This window comes from Nematostella vectensis, chromosome 15 (assembly GCF_932526225.1).
Source record: "Nematostella vectensis chromosome 15, jaNemVect1.1, whole genome shotgun sequence".
Classification (NCBI taxonomy): Eukaryota; Metazoa; Cnidaria; class Anthozoa; order Actiniaria; family Edwardsiidae; genus Nematostella; species Nematostella vectensis.
The window spans coordinates 202,803-228,475 of NC_064048.1; the positions used below are offsets into that span (position 1 = coordinate 202,803).

The 25,673-nt window shown below is 41.7% G+C and overlaps 2 protein-coding genes across 3 annotated transcripts; both read right to left on the reverse strand.

The window, feature by feature from the left end:
- Positions 1 to 1,551: 1,551 nt before the first annotated feature.
- LOC125560690 lies at positions 1,552 to 3,742 on the reverse strand. Its single transcript, XM_048722864.1, has 2 exons — positions 1,915 to 3,742; positions 1,552 to 1,812 (listed from the first exon to the last, which is right to left on the reverse strand). Exons 1-2 carry the CDS (start codon positions 3,450 to 3,452, stop codon positions 1,767 to 1,769), a joined length of 1,584 nt encoding a protein of 527 aa, XP_048578821.1. The 5' UTR covers positions 3,453 to 3,742; the 3' UTR covers positions 1,552 to 1,766.
- Positions 3,743 to 9,313: 5,571 nt separating this feature from the next.
- On the reverse strand, positions 9,314 to 15,330 carry LOC125560680. Of its 2 annotated transcripts, none has more exons than XM_048722792.1 (2): positions 15,027 to 15,330; positions 9,314 to 10,480 (listed from the first exon to the last, which is right to left on the reverse strand). In XM_048722792.1, exons 1-2 carry the CDS (start codon positions 15,243 to 15,245, stop codon positions 9,665 to 9,667), a joined length of 1,035 nt encoding a protein of 344 aa, XP_048578749.1. In that variant the 5' UTR covers positions 15,246 to 15,330; the 3' UTR covers positions 9,314 to 9,664. The 2 variants fall into 2 exon arrangements, with proteins under 2 accessions (XP_048578749.1, XP_048578748.1); XM_048722791.1 differs by lacking the exon at positions 15,027 to 15,330 and adding an exon at positions 10,859 to 11,019 and having other exon boundaries at positions 9,314 to 10,787.
- Between the last annotated feature and the right edge of the window lie 10,343 nt (positions 15,331 to 25,673).

Sequence of the window (25,673 nt, forward strand, 5' to 3'; positions counted from 1 at the left end):
GAAAAAGTTAGTTGTTTCCTTCTTGTTTGTACAGCGCCTTTTTACGAGCGCGCGCCATTTTGATTTTGAAAGGCACCCCTTTGAAATGAAAGCCCGAAAGTGAAAGTACAGCTCCGCAATACTTTACTATAATTGAAAAATTGGTTGTTTTCGATTTCTTGCACTTGTCCTTAAACTACACTAGCCTTGCTACATCTAAATTTAGAACAAAAGAAATAGCTGGACTTGAAAGAATTCATTCATGACAAACATCATGACAAAGCAGCTTTGTGGATTCAAATATTCAGTAAGTTATATTACTTATTCACCATATGTGATTATATAACATTTAAACTAATGACATCACATACTTACCATATTTGTGAGTGTGGAAATAGTTTTTATTCAATATCAACCACGATCAAAACCTTACAACAACAGTTTATTATCAATTCATAATTGAATTAAGTTAGTCTATGTTACTTGACTAAAAAAAATTGAATATCATTCTGCTCCCCCAGCAGAATTTTCAATATATTGCATTTGGCCATTATATTTGGCGATCCTATGAGTGGGATCCCTGTATTATTTTATCATACCCTATCTAACACACTTCACAAAAAGCCACAATAAATAATAAAATCATCAGAACAAACATATTAGTTCCATATTTTATTTAATTTCCCATGCATTAGAATATTTTGTGAAGTCTTCAAGCTATTTTTAGATAGTTAAAAAGGGAGCTTATTCCAAAATAAACAAATTAAAAAGACCAAACTTTTGCTGCAAACTGTATTAAGGCAGTGAGGGATTAGAGGGAATGAGCATAGTTGTGCCAACACACTACAGTAACTCAAGAACAATCTGAAAGATACATGTATCTTGTTAGGAGTCCCCTGAAATAGAATAAACAAGTACCCTGAAATAGAATAAACAAAATAATAAGAGTCTTCTAAGGTAGTGGCTAAATCATAATCTATTGAAGAAATTCAAAGGCTTTCAAGAAAATACATCAGGACAGCAGAGGTTCAATTTTTAAACAAAGACTTTTCATGCTAATGAAATAAAACTAGAAAGTAAGTTATAATTTAAACCTGTTGCCAGTTTCTTCAACTTTAACATTTCTAATTCTTTGGGATATGCAATTTTGTTTGTTTGTAAAAGCTTTAAACATCCCTGTTTGGCTGTCCCTGTTACTCAAATGTATCATTTAAAGTCATTTTCATCTTTGCATTCAAGGCCTTTCTCTTTGGCCATACTTATAGTTTTCAGTCTTGGTATATAACAAAAAATAAATCACATCCGATGGATGTCCTTGACTCCTTTAAAACAACATAGACAACAAGATGTCTGGTAGACTATTTGCTAGGATATCCACCAGAAATAGAGAAATAACTTCAATAAAATAAAAATTGTAAGTGCGACTATTAGTACAAATGCAGTGAGCTTTTTAGTTAGTAAATTAAGCTTACTTAACTTATAAGTTTTACTTTTATGGTGTATAACTCATACCTAACCTAGTAGAATCTAAATCAAAATTCAAGCATATCCAAGCCATCCTAGCTATCGACAGACAGACAGACAGATTTTATTTATTGGTCCCTTGAAACAGTAAAGTTACATCGGTTAGTGACCAAAAAAATTTAAAAAAAGGTAAAATAGTACGTATATAAGACGTACAACAGCTATTATGTGATTGTTCTTAGTTTTAGTTTACATTGTATTTCCTTTCTTTCATTTTTTCTTTTTCTAAATCTTTTCTGATTGTTTTTAGTTACTACTTAGTTTTACATTGTATTTTCTTTTTTCTTTTTTTCTTCCCTTTTTTCCCCTTTCCTTTTTTTATTTTTATTTGTATTTGTATTTTTTTTTTTTTTTTTTTTTTTTGCTCTGCTTACTTCAGATTTCTATTGTGCTTTAGGTTTAATTTTTCATATTAGCGTTTCCCTTAGCTTGAAACATTCGGAAATGTACCTTGCAGCTATCCCTGCTAATTGAGTTGGCGGATTTATTAGTAAATTGAAAAGGCGTTTTTGTGTAATTTGATTGCGCTGCAAATTTTGGATAACTGAATTTCGTAGCTCTTTGTATGTTTGGCATTGTACTAGAAAGTGAAATTCATTTTCCACGTCATTTTTGCATGTTGGGCAAATCCGATCTTTTTCCTTTGTGTAAGGCCTCGTATGTCTGCCTTTCTCAATTTGCAATTGGTGATTACTTATTCTTAGTTTTGTTAGCGCAACTCTATGTTTCACATTAGGGATGGCTACAAGGTAATTCTCTAATTCATATTTGTCTTTAAAAGTTCTATAAGTTCTTAGTTTGTTCATTTCATTACTGTTTTTCCTTTGGTCATTGAAAATTTCCCCATGCCATTTCTGAAAATACATATCATTAAGTCGTTTAGAGAAAATATCAAGGAACAATGCAGGGTCGGTTTCATTTTGATAGAGCCACATAAACCCAAAACCCGCTTTGAAAATTATTTCTTTTGTTTTGTGGGTCCAGTAGGACACGTGAGGGTTATTTACACACTCTGTATAAACTACTTTTGAGAGGGCCTCTTCTTTTGACCGAAGGTTGGTCCAGTATTTTATGTTCCTATATGTTGCATTTATACAAAGAGGATATCTGCCTAGTTCCCCTCTGCACGCATTGTTCACAGCCGTTTTTCCAGTTCCTAGTAACATTTTACAGAATTTAAGATGTACTGATTCAAGCGGATCTCTATCATCAACACAGCTTTTATTATCGGCACCCCATACCTCGCTGCCATACAATAAAATTGGTTTGATCAGTGCATCAAACAGTTTTAATGTAAGATTAATGTCTGATCTGAAGTGAATACCGATATCTTTCCTTAACTTAAATAAAGCTTTGAGTGCGGTTTTTTTAAGCTCCTCTTTTGCTAAGTTAAAGTTTCCTACCGCGCTGAATACTAGCCCTAGGTACTTATAAGATTTGACATTTTCCAATTGTTCCCTGTTCAAAAGGAATTGATAGTTATTCATTACTTTGCCTATGTTATTAAAAATCATCACCTTAGTTTTTGAAGTATTGACTTTTAGACTATTTTCTTCTGAGTAGATAGAAAGTCTATTTAAGAGGTCTTGCAGACCACTACTTGTTTCCGAGAAAAGTACTAAGTCGTCTGCATACAGAAGACAATTTAATTTTGTGTTGCCTAAGATGTGGGCACTTGAAGATTTCGCTAAGGTATCAGGTAAATCGCTAAGGAACAGATTAAAAAGAGTTGGACTCAACATGCATCCTTGTTTTACCCCAACCATGCAACTAAAACTTTCACTAATTGAATCCCCTATCTTCCCACACGATATATCATTGGAGTACATTGATCTTAGAACTTCGTAAAAGTTTCCAGAAATACCAGCTTGTTGTATTTTCGCAAATAGTTTATCTCTAGGAATGCTGTCAAAGGCCTTTCGGAAGTCTATGAAGCAAGTGAAAAGCATATTGTTTTTCTTCTTGGGCTTGCTTTTTACTACTCTGTCGATAACGGTTTTCAGAATAAATATACTGTCTACTGTTGAGTGTTTTTTCCTAAACCCCCCTTGTTCCTTCTTTAGATATCATTTCTGCACAAGGTAGTCATAGAGTCTTGAATTAAGTATAGATGTAAATAACTTACTGAGGCATGATAAAAGTGTTATTCCTCTATAATTGTTGACGTCAGAGCGATCGCCTTTTTTGAAAATTGGAATAATAAAACCCAGATTCCATTCTTGTGGAAACACTCCTGACCTAAAAAATGATGTTGAATAACCTAGTTAGGTAGGGTAGTAAAGTATCTTTACCATATTTTAGTAGCTCGTTTAGTATATTATCGTGACCGGGAGCTTTGTTGTTTTTAAGGTTTTCTATAGCTAATTTTACCTCCTCTAGCCGTATCTCTGAGTCTAAAGGACCCGTCTGGTCTCTACATTTAGGGATGGATAAATTTGTAGTTGTAGTTTTGTTTAAGTCCATGAAGTGTGAGTGTAAGCTTTCTATTTCTAAATCACATTCTTGTTGTTTTTTGTCTTTCCCTACGCTGAATAGATTCTTGAGTGATCGCCAAAGTTTTTTGCTATCTTTGAAATCCAAATTTTTGATACCGCTTGCTCTGTATTGATATTTCTTACGCTTACATAATTTCTTGAATTTTTTCTTCTTCCAAAATAGCTCCCGCCTTAGCTCACTGTCATTGGGTGAGTTACATATCTTCCTTCCACACCGTTTAAGGTTTGCCTTCTCTGATCGACATTCCTCGTCGAACCATGGTGCGTTTGTTTTTTGACATTTCTGCTTGTCTCCGTATTTAAAACCCGCTTTCTCACTGATCTCAACTAGCAGCTTTGTAAAACTTGATGTGATATTGCTTGCTGTGTCTGGGCAATTGGTATCGCAGTGACTGACTAGGTTATCCAGTTTAGACCGATAGATATCAGAGCGAAGAATAGAGTCCACATTTTCTTTTACATTTGTACCGTGGCAGAATATTCGTGCGTGTTTAGCAAAGCTTTTTGATTGTGTTACCGTAATTTTGTTTCCAATCTTTATATTATATGTTATATGGCAATGATCAGAAATATGTGGAAGCAATGGGTGAATTTTAAGAAATTGAAATTTCTGCCGTACTCTATTGCTACTTATCACGTAGTCGACTAAGCTGGTACCGTTGTATTGATAACATGTCTTTTTCCCTGTTAAATCGCCAATTATCCTTCCATTTGCGATTCGTAAATTACTTTCACTACAAAGCTCAATCAGTGATCTTCCTCTGCTATCAGTATAGTGGTCCTCAGAGTACCTTGGCGATGGTACATCGAGTTCATAATCGTCAGGAAGGCTTAAAAATCTATCTTCATCAAAATTAATATGTTCAGTTAGTTCACTAGTTCTAGCATTGAAGTCCCCTTGCAGAATGACGTCCCCTTGGCCGAGATATTTTATAATATCCTCTTCCAGATCAGACATATAATCCTCATCATTTGTTTGTTCATAATTTTGAGGACTAAAATAGACGGTACCTAGGAAGATATCCTTTTCCGTTCCGAAGTAATTTCGTTTTAATTTGCACCATATAATATTCCGGTTTTCCGAAGGTAAGTACGCGACTCCTTCTGCTACTTTGTTGCTTATATAGAGTGCGATCCCTCCAGAAATTTTTTTACCAGATTTTGGTCTTGTTTTTATGAAATGCTTGAATTTTTCGACAGCTAAATCTGTATTTTGACTAGCATGAGTTTCCACAATTCCGAAGATATCATGTTGTTGAATGATATCAACCACCTCTGCTAATTTTGTTTTATTACCGAGCTCTTTGCTTTTATGACCGTGGATATTCCACGTACCAATTCTTAAAGACCTCCCAAAATCCCAATTACGAGAAGTTAGTGAACCTGGCATGTTGACATTTTCAGTGATTTGAGATGTTTTTTATCCATTTCTATAGGCTAACCTTACACATTCAGAAATAATTTTTAGGGCTTGTTCTAATTGTTGCTGCTGAGAGTTCATTGGATACTGCTGTCTACCTGTGGGAAGTTGATTAGTTGTGGGTTACCTGGAAATGGGCGAAACATCGGGTTGTTTGTTGGTGGTTGCTTATACCCCTGTGGGTTACCTGGGAATGGGCGAAACATCGGGTTGTTTGTTGGTGGACAGTACGCTTGTGGGTTGCCTGTGGGGGCCTGATATCTTGCTTGTGGGATACCTGTGGATCCGCTAGGAGCGCCTTGTCTTCTTTGCTGGAAACGGTTGTTGACTGGGAATTTCCGAGTTACAGCGGGATCCCTTTGTCTTCTGAGCCCTTTAATTTGACTTTTTAAGCTTGCGACTAGTTTTTTCGTTCCCGTTTGGTTATTTAAGTGTACATTATCTCTGTATACACTTTCGTCGATATCTCCATTACGTGATAAGCAAACACCTCTATTGTCTGCAAAATACACCTTTGCACACCTAGAAGACAATCGCTCAGATGCACTGTTAACAACGTCTATTATGTCATTTTTAGCATGATCTCTCAAGTGAAACGTTAAGCCAGATACAACTATTTTGCTTTGGGGCCATAATTTAATGCACTCTTCCACGATATTCTCGATATTAGAGCAGATTTGTTCTGTGGGAAGTTCACGTATGTCGTTTGTTCCTGTATGCAATATGACGTATTCGTACTTATTGCCAGCCTCGCATCCCATTGTGCTCAAGTGGTCCAGCATCTCAATCGTGCCTCCTTGTACATATTGTTTGTTTACATATCTACCTCTCGCGAACCGGCTTTGAATAATTCCTCCAAAGATAGAATCAGAGAGCATCAGAATATTTCCGGAGGTTTCTGCGAGCGTAGCATTTCCTCTTGTCGTATTCTCTGTTGCTGTCTGGGCTGGTCTAGGTTCAGTTTCGCCTCTGGTTGTGCGAGAGGAGTCGACTATTTGTTGTTGATTTCCATTGATTGGTGATTCAATATTACCGCTAGAAGCAAGCTGCGGCAAATCGTTCGTGTTTGGAGAGTTTACGATACTAGAGCTGCTAGCCACTGTCGTCCGCAGTGTTGTTTGTGTATTAATTTGTCGTTCCACCTGTTCCACTTGTTCAGAATCCGATGGCTCGCCGCTCTCTTCGTCCTCTGAGTCATCGTCGCTGGATTCTTCAGCGTCCATTTCGATTTTGGTTTCTATGAATGTCAATCGCTGCTCACATTTTTCGAGGTCTAATTTAGTCTCGCAAATTTTATTTCCAAGTTTGGAATGTGAGCTCTGCAAACCTTTCAGATCAGCAAGGACTTTATCTTGCTTTGTTTCGTCTAGCTTCCGATCCATTTCCATAATTAATTCTTTCCGGCTATTCTTCTGTTGGCATTCCAGATCTTTGATTAGAATTAGTTGCTCGTTCATATCCATACTAAGATAGGATAATTTCTTGTCAAACTTTTCAATGAAGCCTTTCATCATTTCTTTGAAATCGAGAAATTCTTGATATCGGTCATCATGACCTTTTTGATCTGAGCTGTCCTTTAAGGCGACCTTTGAACTACACGGTTCAGAGAGTTCGACTGGATCCGTTGTTTCTTGCTCAGTTACAATAGATTCCTGTTCGATAGTATCACAATCAGTTGTCTGATTTGTCTGTCCAGAGTAATCAAGTAAAGACATCAGTTTCTTGATGAGATAATCTTTACCAGTACCCTGCAGTTGTACGGTCTTCGTAGACGGATAAAAGTCCACCGTTATATTTTCGAATCGGTAAACTTCGAAGTTTTCTTTTGAAGAATGACTTATCAAAGCGTCTTGATCTCCATCCTGCAGTTCTTTAATGCAAAATTCCAAAAGTGACTTTGCATTCGAATTCCATTTGAATTGTTTCTTGGATGGTAGGTAACTTAGGAACTTAGTAAGTTCAGAGTGTTCTGAAGCCGCTTCCGACGCCATTAAAGTCTAGGCTCTATTAAAGTCTAGGCTCTATTCCATAATAACCAATCGTCCTCTCAACCATAGAGCTTTATTAATTCCAATTTTTCTTGATTCTAAGTTTTTTGGATTAAAATGATATAATATTTTTGGAAAGTTTGTCATGGCTAGTGTAGAGGAGTCTGCCGCCATTTTGTTTATCGAGTCATCTCTTCTTGTTGTGTGTTGTACGGTTACTTATCTTTGTTTTGTGACGCTTATTTTATAATTGAACAAAGAGCAAGAACTAGAATTGAGTTCTTTGTTTGAAATAGCACCATTGATTCAAATGCAGCATGGATCCGATCGAAAACTCACCTTGTAGAGGTGGACTTGCTGATTCCTTTCGTGTTGAAATTACGCACGTGGTCGGCAGATGATCACTTTTTATAGCAGACGCTCGTAATTCGAGGCAGTTTTCTTCGGCTACCAGGGGTTTAGAATGCGAAAGGTTTCTTCTGGATCTCGGTCAGGTAATCAAATTTAAAAACAGGCCCGTCTTTCTTCCCTTAACCGCTCCATATTGATGTTTGGAGGCCAGACACCAAGTGTACACGTCTATTTGCCAATGGTTCTGAATGTAATGAGTCGACTTGTTGGGACAAGTGACGTCGTAAGTGCTCTCCAAATCAAGCTAGCTCAAGCAATGGCGGCCGATTTTTAAACGTTTTATACGGGCTTTATTTTGACTCTTTACAACTTTGCTGTTGGAGTTTTTAGCTAGTTTTTTCACCGAGAGTATATCAAACGATGCTCTTTCTAATGAATGTAGCGAGAAGGCGTAATATTGATGTGAATTTACGTCATACGGCCCCTTAAAAAATTTAAAACATTCATTTATATTTATTTCTAATTTGTCATGGATTATCTCATTTTTATCAGGTGGATATCGTAATTTCACAATCAATGATAGTTTTTTTTTTTTTGTTTGGGAATGTTATCTTTTTGGTTCGTTTATTATAATTAAAGAAAATACTATGAAAATTACTAGATATATCGAAAAGGTTCAAAATAGATCTGTTTAAAATCAATTATAAATAAAAAAACTAAAATAAGTGCATTCCGCGTGTCTATCAATTTGCCTTTGAATTTTTGTGTTACAAGATGTTTTGTTAATATGTTTGTACACCCTTTGTTCGTCGCCGGTTTAGTAGAAAAAAGAAGGAAAAGAAAGAGTTTCACTGTAACAGGGTCCATACCAGCAAGTGGTGCCGTTGCCGCATTTGTCCTTGGTCTTGGATTTGCGGCAACAACATCACTTGCTGGCCGAGGGGTTGCAGCAACAGGTGCATTTGGGTTAGCAAGTTGTTCAAGTAATTTTCGTCTTCCCGTCGTGGTTGGTGGGTTAGTTGCGTCCTTGCAAGGGATCTGTTCAAAAGTTCAATAATATATAAATCATTGGCAGTCCGTCGAGGCGACGATGACTGTTCTATTGTGTTGGTCCTTTGATCTTAACTCTCCATGCTGGACGATCCCGAGCAGTGGTTTGCCAAGAGTTTGAGCTTATATCCCTCCACTTCAGGTTCCTCTTTACCACATCTTTGAACCTGAGTCTAGGCCGACCCTGATTCCTGGTCCCTGTCGTGAGCTGAGAGTAGAGCAGCTGCCTAGGCAATCTGTCAGTGTCCATGCGGTGAACATGCCCAGTCCATCTGAGATTTTTCTCAATGAGTGTGTCAGCCATTGACCGTAATCCGGTCCTCTTGTATATCTCTTTGTTTGTGACTTTATCCATTGATATCTTGATTATAGATGAGGCTTGCTGTACTCTATAAAAAATCGAAATTTATGTTAGTAAACAAATTCTCGGTTAATAGACCTATTGAATTTGGAGTACCCAATGTGACCCCGGGTTACCCTTTGTATGTTCGGAGAAAATAGTGGGGGAAATGGGAAAAGTAGTTTACTCGTTTGTTATCACTTAAAAGGTATCCTGGGCAATATTTCTAAAAATTTAAATATGTGATTACGTAATGTAATACATGTTGAACATGACTTTTCTTTTCCATGAACAACAGAAAAATCCACTTGACGATTCATCTAATAAAGAGCTTTTGCAATTTTTCAGTTCGGACTTTCTTAATTGAAACGTCATTATAACTTGTACATCTCATTTGTTTCAATTTTCTTAAATGATAACGATGTTCCGTGAAACTATTACCCCGCAACATAAGCAACGAAGTTTGGCGCTGTCCATCAGTAGGATCTGGCACTGGTGCTGACTCGGGCGGTGTCCATCAGTAGGATCTGGCACTGGTCGGGTTGTAGGAGGGGTTTAAAGATTTCTTAGATGGAGCTTCCGCTTGTTGTAAATTTTTGTCACAAGCTTCTTCCTCTAGCCGGGGGCAGCCCCAGCGCTCCCACATCTGGTTGGACCTTCCGGTCGATCTCAATTTTTTCTCAATCTCCAGCTCAGATGGGTACTTTTTGCTTTGGATTATAGCCACGAATATTATCTTGATCATGTTCTGCTCAGATTTCTTCAGAAAGGAGCCCATGCAATTATGTACATTTGCGCTCGCCACTCGTTTCCCGGCTATCAGCAGGAGGGGGCGGAATACGTTAATGTAAGCATAGACCCTGTCCCGGGTCTCACGGTCGAGATGTACAGTCAGGGGGCCGTGCGCACCTGCAGTCTTGTGCTCCGTCACGTTAAACTGCTTCAGACCGTGCTTGTCTACCTTGGGGTTGTTGTATTTCTTGAAGCCCTCAATGGTTAATCCTGAAATGAGGGAAGCCCGTGCCGTGCAGAAAGTGACCAGGCAGGCGATGAGGTAATTTCTGCAATCGATCACCTCCTGGGTAGTCACGGGGCTTTCGGGGAGGCCTTTTTCATATTCCTCTAAGGCCAGGTCTAAGCGGGCGCCACACTTCTTCGCAGCCGCAGAATTTATCACTTGCTTGACCTGCCCCAAGTCCAGGACGTTCTCGGTGTCCTGCATGTGGCGCACCCCACGCTCCAATTTCTGGAACTTCCTGAGCCATGTCTTCCAGCCAGGGAGTTTGGCCTGGAGGCGCTTGAGGGCCAGCCGCTCAGCCCTTGAAGGGCGCACCTTGGCGCTATTAATTACATACCCCAGGAAGCGCTGTAGGGCGTCGCAGTACCCTCGAAGTGTTGTGGCCTTTAGTTGGTCGGGGCCCTTTTCGCGTCTGGGGAGGAAGAAGCGGTCCCAGACTCTATTCACATCTCCAAACGCGTCAAGGAGGTAGCTGCCTGATGGCGCCGCGGCGCCAACGATGGACCGAACCTTAGCAGCTATCTCCCTGGCCATTGCTTCTTTCAGGTCTCCGCCATGGGGGCGCTGGAGGAATAGCGGAAACTACTAGAAGTATCACCTGCTGGTCTTCAGCATCGATTGACTGATGAGTAAAAAAAGAATGGTGAGGAGAGAAACGTTAACAGATGTAGTGGTCATAAGGGTGACCCTAACCTTATTCGTGACGTCAAAGTCCTCGTCACTCGTGGAGTCCGACCAGTACTCCGGGACGTTTGGTGGGTCTAGCCGGTCTAGCAGCACTGCGGGGTCCTTCCTCCTCCTCTGAGGACAGGCAATTGGAATTTGCCCTTGGTCTTGGATTTACGGCAACAACATCACTTTCTGGCCGAGGGGTTGCAGCAACAGGTGCATTTGGGTTAGCAAGTTGTTCAAGTAATTTTCGTCTTCCCGTCGTGGTTGGTGGGTTAGTTGCGTCCTTGCAAGAGATCTGTTCAAAAGTTCAATAATATATAAATAAAAATAAAATAACTGAATTCCGGGGGTAGATCAATTGGCCTTCGTTCTCTGCTTCTTCTTTTTCCTTTCGGGCTCTTCAGTTGTTTCCGCATCTCCCGCATGATTTTCTTCTCCAACAGGAGTGTCGTCTGTTTCGTTGTTGTTGTTGTTGTTGTTGTCGTGTTTGTCCAAGTCACCGTCCATTTTTGTAAATTGGCAAAACGTCCAGTAATTCAACAGGCATAATGTTATAACATTAATTTGTTATAGACTAGTATCATACTTACTAAATTGATATCTTGATTATAGATGAGGCTTGCTGTACTCTATAAAAAATCGAAATTTATGTTAGTAAACAAATTCTCGGTTAATAGACCTATTGAATTTGGAGTACCCAATGTGACCCGGGGTTACCCTTTGTATGGTCGGAGAAAATAGTGGGGGAAATAGGAAAAATAGTTTACTCGTTTGTTATCACTTAAAAGGTATCCTGGGCAATATTTCTAAAAATTAAAATATGTGATTACGTAATGTAATACATGTTGAACATGACTTTTCTTTTCCATGAACAACAGAAAAATCCACTTGACGATTCATCTAATAAAGAGCTTTTGCAATTTTTCAGTTCGGACTTTCTTAATTTAAACGTCATTATAACTTGTACATCTCATTTGTTTCAATTTTCTTAAATGATAACGATGTTCCGTGAAACTATAACCCCGTAACATAAGCAACGAAGTTTGGCGCTGTCCATCAGTAGGATCTGGCACTGGTGCTGTCTCGGGCGCTGTCCATCAGTAGGATCTGGCACTGGTCGGGTTGTAGGAGGGGTTTAAAGATTTCTTAGATGGAGCTTCCGCTTGTTGTAAATTTTTGTCACAAGCTTCTTCCTCTAGCCGGGGGCAGTCCCAGCGCTCCCACATCTGGTTGGACCTTCCGGTCGATCTCAATTTTTTCTCAATCTCCAGCTCAGATGGGTACTTTTTGCTTTGGATTATAGCCACGAATATTATCTTGATCATGTTCTGCTCAGATTTCTTCAGAAAGGAGCCCATGCAATTATGTACATTTGCGCTCGCCACTCGTTTCCCGGCTATCAGCAGGAGGGGGCGGAATACGTTAATGTAAGCATAGACCCTGTCCCGGGTCTCACGGTCGAGATGTACAGTCAGGGGGCCGTGCGCACCTGCAGTCTTGTGCTCCGTCACGTTAAACTGCTTCAGACCGTGCTTGTCTACCTTGGGGTTGTTGTATTTCTTGGAGCCCTCAATGGTTAATCCTGAAATGAGGGAAGCCCGCGCCGTGCAGAAAGTGACCAGGCAGGCGATGAGGTAATTTCTGCAATCGATCACCTCCTGGGTAGTCACGGGGCTTTCGGGGAGGCCTTTTTCATATTCCTCTAAGGCCAGGTCTAAGCGGGCGCCACACTTCTTCGCAGCCGCAGAATTTATCACTTGCTTGACCTGCCCCAAGTCCAGGACGTTCTCGGTGTCCTGCATGTGGCGCACCCCACGCTCCAATTTCTGGAACTTCCTGAGCCATGTCTTCCAGCCAGGGAGTTTGGCCTGGAGGCGCTTGAGGGCCAGCCGCTCAGCCCTTGAAGTGCGCACCTTGGCGCTATTAATTACATACCCCAGGAAGCGCTGTAGGGCGTCGCAGTACCCTCGAAGTGTTGTGGCCTTTAGTTGGTCGGGGCCCTTTTCGCGTCTGGGGAGGAAGAAGCGGTCCCAGACTCTATTCACATCTCCAAACGCGTCAAGGAGGTAGCTGCCTGATGGCGCCGCGGCGCCAACGATGGACCGAACCTTAGCAGCTATCTCCCTGGCCATTGCTTCTTTCAGGTCTCCGCCATGGGGGCGCTGGAGGAATAGCGGAAACTACTAGAAGTATCACCTGCTGGTCTTCAGCATCGATTGACTGATGAATAAAAAAAGAATGGTGAGGAGAGAAACGTTAACAGATGTAGTGGTCATAAGGGTGACACTAACCTTATTCGTGACGTCAAAGTCCTCGTCACTCGTGGAGTCAGACCAGTACTCCGGGACGTTTGGTGGGTCTAGCCGGTCTAGCAGCACTGCGGGGTCCTTCCTCCTCCTCTGAGGACAGGCAATTGGTATTTGCCCATTTGTCCTTGGTCTTGGATTTGCGGCAACAACATCACTTGCTGGCCGAGGGGTTGCAGCAACAGGTGCATTTGGATTAGCAAGTTGTTCAAGTAATTTTCGTCTTCCCGTCGTGGTTGGTGGGTCAGTTGCGTCCTTGCAAGAGATCTGTTCAAAAGTTCAATAATATATAAATAAAAATAAAATAACTGAATTCCGGGGGTAGATCAATTGGCCTTCGTTCTCTGCTTCCTCTTTTTCCTTTCGGGTTCTTCAGTTGTTTCCACATCTCCCGCATGATTTTCTTCTCCAACAGGAGCGTCGTCTGTTTCGTTGTTGTTGTTGTTGTTGTTGTCGTGTTTGTCCAAGTCACCGTCCATTTTTGTAAATTGGCAAAACGTCCAGTAATTCAACAGGCATAATGTTATAACATTAATTGGTTATAGACTAGTATCATACTTACTAAATTGATATCTTGATTATAGATGAGGCTTGCTGTACTCTATAAAAAATCGAAATTTATGTTAGTAAACAAATTCTCGGTTAAAAGACCTATTGAATTTGGAGTACCCAATGTGACCCGGGGTTACCCTTTGTATGGTCGGAGAAAATAGTGGGGGAAATGGGAAAAATAGTTTACTCGTTTGTTATCACTTAAAAGGTATCCTGGGCAATATTCCTAAAAATTAAAATATGTGATTACGTAATGTAATACATGTTGAACATGACTTTTCTTTTCCATGAACAACAGAAAAATTCACTTGACGATTCATCTAATAAAGAGCTTTTGCAATTTTTCAGTTCGGACTTTCTTAATTGAAACGTCATTATAACTTGTACATCTCATTTGCTTCAATTTTCTTAAATGATAACGATGTTCTGTGAAACTATAACCCCGCAACATAAGCAACGAAGTTTGGCGCTGTCCATCAGTAGGATCTGGCACTGGTGCTGACTCGGGCGCTGTCCATCAGTAGGATCTGGCACTGGTCGGGTTGTAGGAGAGTTGTAGGAGGGGTTTAAAGATTTCTTAGATGGAGCTTCCGCTTGTTGTAAATTTTTGTCACAAGCTTCTTCCTCCAGCCGGGGCAGTCCCAGGGCTCCCACACCTGGTTGGACCTTCCGGTCGATCTCAATTTTTTCTCAATCTCCAGCTCAGATGGGTACTTTTTGCTGTGGATTATAGCCACGAATATGGAGGAGAAGGTGTACCTTGCCGCGCATTGTTTTCCGACTGTATGGTATTTATGGTGCCCACAGGTACGAGGGCACACGTAGTCGTCGGTGGAGTCTCAGCCTCGTGAGTCTTGGGTGATTTGATTTGCTGGCTGATGGCAGCACTGGCGGACGCAGCCATCCTAGCCCCGTCCGAGCAGATGTATTGGCTCTACTGCGTCGCCACCCGGTGTTTTGCCAGCATGGCGAGCTCTTCCATCGATCTCTCGTCTTCCCCAGACTGGTGAAAGGTGGTTGCCCACATCTTTCGGATGGCTGTTGGGTTAAAGGTCTGGCCTTCGCGGAGCCTAACCCCAGATATCTTCAGAAAGGAGCCCATGCAATTATGTACATTTGCGCTCGCCACTCCTTTCCCGGCTATCAGCAGGAGGGGGCGGAATACGTTAATGTAAGCATAGACCCTGTCCCGGGTCTCACGGTCGAAATGTACAGTCAGGGGGCCGTGCGCACCTGCAGTCTTGTGCTCCGTCACGTTAAACTGCTTCAGACCGTGCTTGTCTACCTTTGGGTTGTTGTATTTCTGGGAGCCCCGTCCGAGCCATGCGCACCTCGGGGCTATTAATTACATACCCCAGGAAGCGCTGTAGGGCGTCGCAGTACCCTCGAAGTGTTGTGGCCTTTAGTTGGTCGGGGCCCTTTTCGCGTCTGGGGAGGAAGAAGCGGTCCCAGACTCTATTCACATCTCCAAACGCGTCAAGGAGGTAGCTGCCTGATGGCGCCGCGGCGCCAACGATGGACCGAACCTTAGCAGCTATCTCCCTGGCCATTGCTTCTTTCAGGTCTCCGCCATGGGGGCGCTGGAGGAATAGCGGAAACTACTAGAAGTATCACCTGCTGGTCTTCAGCATCGATTGACTGATGAGTAAAAAAAGAATGGTGAGGAGAGAAACGTTAACAGATGTAGTGGTCATAAGGGTGACGCTAACCTTATTCGTGATGTCAAAGTCCTCGTCACTCGTGGAGTCCGACCAGTACTCCGGGACGTTTGGTGGGTCTAGCCGGTCTAGCAGCACTGCGGGGTCCTTCCTCCTCCTCCTCTGAGGACAGGCAATTGGTATTTGCCCTTTGTCTTGGATTTGCGGCAACAACATCACTTGCTGGCCGAGGGGTTGCAGCAACAGGTGCATTTGGGTTAGCAAGTTGTTCAAGTAATTTTCGTCTTCCCGTCGTGGTTGGTGGGTTAGTTGCGTCCTTGCAAGAGATCTGTTCAAAAGTTCAATAATATATAAATAAAAATAAAATAACTGAATTCCGGGGGTAGATCAATTGGCCTTCTTTCTCTGCTTCTTCTTTTTCCTTTCGGGCTCTTCAGTTGTTTCCGCATCTCCCGCATGATTTTCTTCTCCAACAGGAGCGTCGTCTGTTTCGTTGTTGTTGTTGTTGTTGTCGTGTTTGTCCAAGTCACCGTCCATTTTTGTAAATTGGCAAAACGTCCAGTAATTCAACAGGCATAATGTTATAACATTAATTTGTTATAGACTAGTATCATACTTACTAAATTGATATCTTGATTATAGATGAGGCTTGCTGTACTCTATAAAAAATCGAAATTTATGTTAGTAAACAAATTCTCGGTTAATAGACCTATTGAATTTGGAGTACCCAATGTGACCCGGGGTTACCCTTTGTATGGTCGGAGAAAATAGTGGGGGAAATGGGAAAAATAGTTTACTCGTTTGTTATCACTTAAAAGGTATCCTGGGCAATATTTCTAAAAATTAAAATATGTGATTACGTAATGTAATACATGTTGAACATGACTTTTCTTTTCCATGAACAACAGAAAAATCCACTTGACGATTCATCTAATAAAGAGCTTTTGCAATTTTTCAGTTGGGACTTTCTTAATTGAAACGTCATTATAACTTGTATATCTCATTTGTTTCAATTTTCTTCAATATTAACGATGTTCCGTGAAACTATAACCCCGCAACATAAGCAACGAAGTTTGGCGCTGTCCATCAGTAGGATCTGGCACTGGTCGGGTTGTAGGAGAGTTGGAGGAGGGGTTTAAAGATTTCTTAGATGGAGCTTCCGCTTGTTGTAAATTTTTGTCACAAGCTTCTTCCTCCAGCCGGGGCAGTCCCAGCGCTTCCACATCTGGTTGGACCTTCCGGTCGATCTCAATTTTTTCTCAATCTCCAGCTCAGATGGGTACTTTTTGCTTTGGATTATAGCCACGAATATTATCTTTATCATGTTCTGCTCAGTGGAGGAGGTGTACCTTGCCGCGCATTGTTTTCCGACTGTATGGTATTTATGGTGCCCACAGGTACGAGGGCACACGTAGTCGCCGGTGGAGTCTCAGCCTCGTGAGTCGCGGGTGATTTGATTCGCTGGCTGATGGCAGCACTGGCGGACGCAGCCATCCTAGCGCTGTCCGAGCAGATGTATTGGCTCTACTGCGTCGCCACCCGGTGTTTTGCCAGCATGGCGAGCTCTTCCATCGATCTCTCGTCTTCCCCAGACTGGTGAAAGGTGGTTGCCCACATCTTTCGGATGGCTGTTGGGGTAAACGTCTGGCCTTCGCGGAGCCTAACCCCAGATATCTTCAGAAAGGAGCCCATGCAATTATGTACATTTGCGCTCGCCACTCCTTTCCCGGCTATCAGCAGGAGGGGGCGGAATACGTTAATGTAAGCATAGACCCTGTCCCGGGTCTCACGGTCGAGATGTACAGTCAGGGGGCCGTGCGCACCTGCAGTCTTGTGCTCCATCACGTTAAACTGCTTCAGACCGTGCTTGTCTACCTTGGGGTTGTTGTATGCCTTCCGGAAACCCTCAATGGTTAATCCTGAAATAAGGGAAGCCCGCGCCGTGCAGAAAGTGACCAGGCAGGCGATGAGGTAATTTCTGCAATCGATCACCTCCTGGCTAGTCACGGGGCTTTCGGGGAGGCCTTTTTCATATTCCTCTAAGGCCAGGTCTAAGCGGGCACCACACTTCTTCGCAGCCGCAGAATTTATCACTTGCTTGACCTGCCCCAAGCCCAGGACGTTCTCGGTGTCCTGCATGTGGCGCACCCCACGCTCCAATTTCTGGAACTTCCTGAGCCATGTCTTCCAGCCAGGGAGTTTGGCTTGGAGGCGCTTGAGGGCCAGCCGCTCAGCCCTTGAAGGGCGCACCTCGGCGCTATTAATTACATACCCCAGGAAGCGCTGTAGGGAGTCGCAGTACCCTCGAAGTGTTGTGGCTTATAGTTGGTCGGGGCCCTTTTCGCGTCTGGGGAGGATGAAGCGGTCCCAGACTCCATTCACATCTCCAAACGCGTCAAGGAGGTAGCTGCCTGATGGCGCCGCGGCGCCAACGATGGACCGAACCTTAGCAGCTATCTCCCTGGCCATTGCTTCTTTCAGGTGTCCGCCATGGGGGCGCTAGAGGAATAGCGGAAACTACTAGAAGTATCACCTGCTGGTTTTCAGCATCGATTGACTGATGAGTAAAAAAAGAATGGTGAGGAGAGAAACGTTAACAGATGTAGTGGTCATAAGGGTGACACTAACCTTATTCGTGACGTCAAAGTCCTCGTCACTCGTGGAGTCCGACCAGTACTCCGGGACGTTTGGTGGGTCTAGCCGGTCTAGCAGCACTGCGGGGTCCTTCCTCCTCCTCTGAGGACAGGCAATTGGTATTTGCCCATTTGTCCTTGGTCTTGGATTTGCGGCAACAACATCACTTGCTGGCCAAGGGGTTGCAGCAACAGGTGCATTTGGATTAGCAAGTTGTTCAAGTAATTTTTGTCTTCCCGTCGTGGTTGGTGGGTCAGTTGCGTCCTTGCAAGAGATCTGTTCAAAAGTTCAATAATATATAAATAAAAATAAAATAACTGAATTCCGGGGGTAGATCAATTGGCCTTCGTTCTCTGCTTCTTCTTTTTCCTTTCGGGTTCTTCAGTTGTTTCCGCATCTCCCGCATGATTTTCTTCTCCAACAGGAGCGTCGTCTGTTTCGTTGTTGTTGTTGTTGTCGTGTTTGTCCAAGTCACCGTCCATTTTTGTAAATTGGCAAAACGTCCAGTAAATCAACAGGCATAATGTTATAACATTAATTTGTTATAGACTAGTATCATGCTTACTAAATTGATATCTTGATTATAAATGAGGCTTGCTGTACTCTATAAAAAATCGAAATTTATGTTAGTAAACAAATTCTCGGTTAATAGACCTATTGAATTTGGAGTACCCAATGTGACCCGGGGTTACCCTTTGTATGGTCGGAGAAAATAGTGGGGGAAATGGGAAAAGTAGTTTACTCGTTTGTTATCACTTAAAAGGTATCCTGGGCAATATTTCTAAAAATTAAGATAGGTGATTACGTAATGTAATACATGTTGAACATGACTTTTCTTTTCCATGAACAACAGAAAAATCCATATGACGATTCATCTAATAAAGAGCTTTTGCAATTTTTCAGTTCGGACTTTATTAATTGAAACGTCATTATAACTTGTACATCTCATTTGTTTCAATTTTCTTAAATGATAACGATGTTCCGTGAAACTATAACCCCGCAACATAAGCAACGAAGTTTGGCGCTGTCCATCAGTAGGATCTGGCACTGGTGCTGACTCGGGCGCTGTCTATCAGTAGGATCTGGCACTGGTCGGGTTGTAGGAGATTTGGAGGAGGGGTTTAAAGATTTCTTAGATGGAGCTTCCGCTTGTTGTAAATTTTTGTCACAAGCTTCTTCCCCCAGCCGGGGCAGTCCCAGCGCTCCCACATCTGGTTGGACCTTCCGGTCGATCTCAATTTTTTCTCAATCTCCAGCTCAGATGGGTACATTTTGCTGTGGATTATAGCCACGAATATGATCTTTATCATGTTCTGCTCAGTGGAGGAGAAGGTGTGCCTTGCCGCGCATTGTTTTCCGACTGTATGGTAATTATGGTGCCCACAGGCACGAGGTCACACGTAGTCGTCGGTGGAGTCTCAGCCTCGTGAGTCTCGGGTGGTTTGATTCGCTGGCTGATGGCAGCACTGGCGGACGCAGCCATCCTAGCCCGGTCCGAGCAGATGTATTGGCCCTGCTGCGTCGCCACCCGGTGTTTTGCCAGCATGGCGAGCTCTTCCTTTGATCTCTCGTCTTCCCCAGACTGGTGAAAGGTGGTTGCCCACATCTTTCGGATGGCTGTTGGGGTAAACGTCTGGCCTCAATCAATCAATCAATTTTATTTGGTACCCTTGTACAGGATTATATATCAGGTGTTTTTCCAAATAGTTAAGATAAAAAGGAGGTTGTCATTATCCGTGGTGTGCATTTATTCTTTTAGGCATTCAAATCTTTTTCTTGTGCAGTCAAAAATATATTTTGCAGTCTCCCTGTTAATGATCTCGTTTCTTTGATCCATGGTAATAATAAAAAGGAAAGCTCTTTCAGATGTCATTGCATTTAAGTTGATATTAGTTTTGTCTTTGATAACACTATAGTATGCCTTTCTAATCGCGTTGTATGTAGGGCATTTTACAAGAAAGTGTTCTTCGTTTTCTATTCCATTTTTGCAAATCGTGCACCTCCTCTCATTTGGGGGCACATATAGTTTTGCATGTCTACCTGTTTCGATGGCCAAATTATGATTGCTTAGTCTTAATTTTGTGACGGCAATTCTGTGTTGTACATTATTAATTTGGGTAAGATATTTTTCAAGTTCGTAGACCACCTTGAAGGTCCTGAAAGTTCGCAATTTATTCTTTTGGCGTGGGTCTCTTCTACTATCATTGTGAATCTCACTTAGCCACACCTGTCGCTCGATATCTTCAAAGCGCATCTTTATTAAATTTATAGACGTGTTTGGGGCATCAAGCCATATATAGCCCAAGCCTGCTCGATCTAAAATGTTTTTCAGTTTGTGCACCCAAGTTACCTTGCTGTTATTTTCTAAAGAATCTAGGAAAGCCAACACAGCAAGTTTACTGTGGTCAGAATTTATCATTTTTTGCCAATATTTTATTGCTCTACATTTGGCTTTTAAACGCATTGGAAATCTACCGACCTCGGATCTACATGCATTGGAACTGCAGTACCTGTTGACGCCTAGCAGCCAACGTATAAACCTTGTGTGTACAGATTCTATGGGGTCTTTTTCTAGTTTGTCATTGCAGTCTGTTCCCCACACCTCGCTACTATATAATAGAATTGGGGTTACAAGGGTATCAAAGAGCCTAAGTGTTAGAGTTATTTTGTCTCTAAAGTGGTTTCCCATTTCTTTTCGAAGCTTATACAAAGCTTTTAGTCCGACCTTCTTTATTTCTTGCTTTGCTAGGCTGAAGTTCCCAAAGGTGCTAAAATGCACCCCAAGGTATTTATATGACTTGACAATGTCAACTTTACTGTTTCTGTATTTAAAGAGATAGTTGTTCATTGTTTTCCCAGAGTTATTAAATATCATTATCTTAGTTTTTTCTAGATTAACAGTGAGTTTTGCTTCATCACAAAATTCGCTTAGTTTGTCTAAATATTTTTGTAGCCCCGTGGCAGTCTTCGAGACGATTACCAAATCGTCGGCATAAAGTAAACAACTAATAGGTCGTGAATTGAGTTCGACATCGTTGCAATTTCTTACTGTATTTAGTTCCTCGGACAAGCTGCTGAGATAAAAATTAAATAGTGTCGGGGAAATCATACATCCCTGTTTCACTCCGTTGTAACACCTAAAGGCTGGCGTTAACAGATTTCTAATTTTGACTGAGGACTTATCATTTGTGTAAATTGATTTCAAAACTTCAAGAAATCGCCCTGTTACGCCTGAACGCTCTAGCTTATCAAAAAGTTTGTGTCTTGGTACTCTGTCGAAAGCTTTACTGAAATCAACATAACACGTAAATAGGAAGTTTTGTTTCTTTTTTGGCTTTGCTTTAACGTATTTGTCAATCAAAGATTTGAGGATGAAAATACTATCCACTGTTCCATGCTCTTTTCTGAATCCTCCCTGCTCAGGTTTGATTATTTTTCTTTCGACAAGGTAATTGTACAATCTGTTGTTCATTATGGATGTGAAAACTTTTCCTAGTGACGAGAGTAAGGTAATACCTCTAAAATTTTCCGGTTTACTAGGATCTCCTTTTTTAAGGATCGGTACTATTAGACCATAACTCCAGCTAGATGGGTATTCCCCACTATTCAAAATTTTATTAAACAAAATTTGTAATGGCTTTTTCAGAGTTTCTTCGCCGCACTTTAATACTTCGTTTAAAATATTATCAGCGCCGGGTGCTTTACCCGTTTTTAGACTTTTTATGGCGTTAGTTATTTCGAGTTCCGTGAATTCGTGATCCAATGGCCCTTGCCTATTGTTTATTCGCGTTTTTTCTACTTCTTCCATTGTGTTTTGTGATTCTATTGTCGCATTTAATTGTTCGAAGTGCTGATGAAAAACAGCAGCTTCTTCGGGTCTAATTTGATGTGATTGTTTATGTGTATTGCTGTTGAAAATCCTATTTATTTGTTTCCAAGTGTTTTTAGAGTTTCTGAAATCGATACTGTTTACTATATTATTATAATGCGTATACTTTTTCCGCCTACAGAGTTTTTTAAAAGACTTCTTTTTTTTCCTTCAAGACGGCTCCTAGCTCGCGTTGGTCAGGCTGCTTTGAAAGTAATTTGCCTAGTGAGCGTAAATTTTCTTTTTCATTTTTACATTCCTTGTCGAACCACATTTTGTTAACGCTGCTCTCTTTAATGTCATTGTTTTGGTAGCGCAGTCCTGCGTTTTCGCATGCGTATAAGAGCGTTTCTGTAAAAAGATCTACTGATGTGTCTACGCAATTATTATTTAAAGCCGCATTTAAATTTGTTTGCACTTCTTCGGACTCGAACAATAGCTTTAACTCGCTACTGATCTCGTTATTCCAGCGCAATCTTTTGAGCTCACTTAGTTGTACGTTTTCTGAATTATCCTTTTGTTTAAATGTAAATTTCAGGTTTAGACTGCATGAAAGCGAACAGTGATCAGTCAGGTGTGGCTCAAGCGGATTCACAATGAAATAATCAACAATGTCTAAACTTTCATTATTTACAATTATGTAATCAACAACGCTGCTTCTGTTGTATCGAAAGCAGGTTTTCTTACCTTCAAGGTCACCTACTACTCTGCCGTTCAAAATTCGTATATTGAGTGCAGTGCACGTTTCTATTAAATTTCTTCCTCGACTGTCAATCACCTTAGAGTCTTGTGAATTTCTATTATTTGGAATATCAATTTGGTAATCTTTTGGTAGACCCATAAATTCGTCATTTTGTTCATCATCCAGAGCAAATTCTTGCAAAATACCCGTTCTTGCATTAAAGTCCCCTTGGATAATGACATCCCCCTTTAGAGAGAGCCTTAATATTTCAAATTCAAGTTCTTCTAGAATGTCTTCTTCATAATTATTACATCGCCCGTTTGCTGGGCTTAGATACACAGTTCCTAAATAAATGTCTTTTTGTAAGTTGAAAATATTTTTACACAATTTAACCCATAGGACATTTTCATTATCTGTTGGTATATATTTAACTCCACTGGAAATATTTTCTCTGATGTACACGGCTATACCCCCCGATTTTTTGTATCTTGTTGAATCTCTATGTTTTACAAAATGTTTATAGTTGTTTATTTTGAGATCGGAATTTTGATTTGCATGCGTTTCCACTATCCCAAAAATGTCATGTCTTTTAATAGTGCTTAAAGTATCATTAAATTTTAACTTATTTCCCACAACCCTACTGTTGAAACCGTTTAAGTTCCAACAACCAAAACGAATCTTTTTCTGATTACATGTGAATTAAATTTTTTACACCTATGCACTTATCTTGGACGGTGCGCAAACCCCTGTCTTTTGAAATATTCCGCCAATGCGTCAAGTGCTCGAAAAGGTGGTGGAAGTGGCGGAAATGCTTCATTATAGCTTGAATTCCATGGGGGTCTTTGTCTTCTTTGTCTGTTAAATTTCCTAGCTTGTTGTCCTTCTCGATTGTATTCCTTGTCTTCGCTTCTCAGACCAACTTGTACCTTGATGTTCGTCACTAACTTTTTGGTACCAACTTGATTGTTCAAGTGGATGTCATCGTAGAAGGAGTCCTCATCGATGTTTCCAAATCGGTCCGCAGTGACTTTTTGATTGTTGATGAAATTACATAATCCCTGATTGTTCCGACAGATTTCTTCGTAATAATAATTTACGTCATCTACTTTTACATTGTCTCCCTTGAGACTGTATAAAACTCCCGACACATAGATGTTTGCTTTTGGCCAACGTGATTTTAATTTCTGAACACATCTTTGCATGTTGTCAGCGATGTCTGTTGCTCTAGACTTCCTTAAATCATTTACCCCGGAGTGAACCACAATACATTCGTAGTCATTTTTGTCTTCTTTTGTAAGCGAATCGATGTACTCCTCCATTTCCTGCGTTCCACCTTGTACGTATTGCTTATTTACAAATCGGCTTGGACAGAATCTACGGTTGTTTATACCTCTGAGAATGGAATCACCCAGTAGTAGAACTGGTCCATTACTACTGCCACTGGTTTGCGCAGCACTGCTTGGTTGATTGGGGCGATTTTCCCGTTGCTGAGTCCTTGGGTGGCTACTAGTATCCCGAGGTGTTTCAAGTCGGCTGTTTCTGTGACTAGCATACTGTCTGTTTATATCTATTGCCTCTCTCTGACCGGATTGCCGTGACTGATCAAGTATTTCAATTCGGTAACTTTCGCTGGTTTCTTGACTGCATACTTCAATTGCTTCCGTCTGTTCGCGTGAGTGGGTTGATTGCGTGGTCTCGTGAATCTGCACCACTGTTTCTTCTGTCTTTAGGAGTTGATCCTTAATTTCTCCTAAGTCGTCTAATATTTTGAGGATTGTTTCCGCTGTTGATGCAGATTTATTTTTGACGGACTTAAACTCGCTTGTTACTTTGTTTGACAGGTTGGAGACTTGTTTAGCGACATCTTTAATACTTTCGCTTATTTCAAACTTGAGTGAGTCGATTTGACTTTCACAATGCATCTTCACATCACTTTGCTCCCCAATCTCGATCGTATTTTTGGAAACTTGACTTTCTATTTTCGAGTTAAACTCTCTTTGAGTTGCCATAAAAGCTTCGATCTCTTCATAGCGAGCATCATGCATCGCTTTTTCGCCTTTCTCTTCGTCCTGTTTCTTGCTCGATTGTGATATCTCTTCGCCCGCTTCTGCTTGATCAGTTTCGGTCTCAGCATTTTCGTTATTGCCACTATTTGTGTTTACTAGATCGGTGAGTTTTGAGATATAACCATCTTTACCCGCACCTTGTATCTGGAGTGTATTCGTGCTGGTGTAGAAATTAACCGTCACCGATTCAAATTTAAGTACACTTGTTGCTCCATTCCTACTTATGCTGACAAATTTATCGTTATTTCCTTCCTCTAAGTAGGACAACAGAAATTCTTTTAGTTGATCAGAGTCTCCGCTCCATTTGAATTGCTTTTTCTTGTTAATACCTAATAGTTTCTTGTGCTCCGTTATCCCAACTATGTCCGCCATGCCTTGCCTTCTCGGAGCCTAACCCCAGATATCTTCAGAAAGGAGCCCATGCAATTATGTACATCTGCGCTCGCCACTCCTTTCCCGGCTATCAGCAGGAGGGGGCGGAATACGTTAATGTAAGCATAGACCCTGTCCCGGGTCTCACGGTCGAGATGTACAGTCAGGGGGCCGTGCGCACCTGCAGCCTTGTGCTCCGTCACGTTAATCCTGAAATGAGGGAAGTCCGCGCCGTGCAGAAAGTGACCAGGCAGGCGATGAGGTAATTTCTGCAATCGATCACCTCCTGGGTAGTCACGGGGCTTTCGGGGAGGCCTTTTTCATATTCCTCTAAGGCCAGGTCTAAGCGGGCGCCACACTTCTTCGCAGCCGCAGAATTTATCACTTGCTTGACCTGCCCCAAGTCCAGGACGTTCTCGGTGTCCTGCATGTGGCGCACCCCACGCTCCCATTTCTGGAACTTCCTGAGGCATGTCTTCCAGCCAGGGAGTTTGGCCTGGAGGCGCTTGAGGGCCAGCCGCTCAGCCCTTGAAGGGCGCACCTCGGCGCTATTAATGACATACCCCAGGAAGCGCTGTAGGGCGTCGCAGTACCCTCGAAGTGTTGTGGCCTTTAGTTGGTCGGGGACCTTTTCGCGTCTGGGGAGGAACAAGCGGTCCCAGACTCTATTCACATCTCCAAACGCGTCAAGGAGGTAG

Excerpts from the sequence above, each read along its gene's own strand:
- LOC125560690 (XM_048722864.1), bottom strand. The coding sequence starts at position 3,452 with ATGCTTTTCACTTGCTTCATAGACTTCCGAAAGGCCTTTGACAGCATT. Across the intron at positions 1,813-1,914 it reads AAGCTAAGGGAAACGCTAAT|AGGGGAAAAAAGGGAAGAAA; the intron begins ATGAAAAATTAA and ends TAAAAAAAGGAA.
- LOC125560680 (XM_048722792.1), bottom strand. The coding sequence starts at position 15,245 with ATGGCCAGGGAGATAGCTGCTAAGGTTCGGTCCATCGTTGGCGCCGCG. Across the intron at positions 10,481-15,026 it reads ATGTAATTAATAGCCCCGAG|GTGCGCCCTTCAAGGGCTGA; the intron begins GTGCGCATGGCT and ends AATAGCGCCAAG.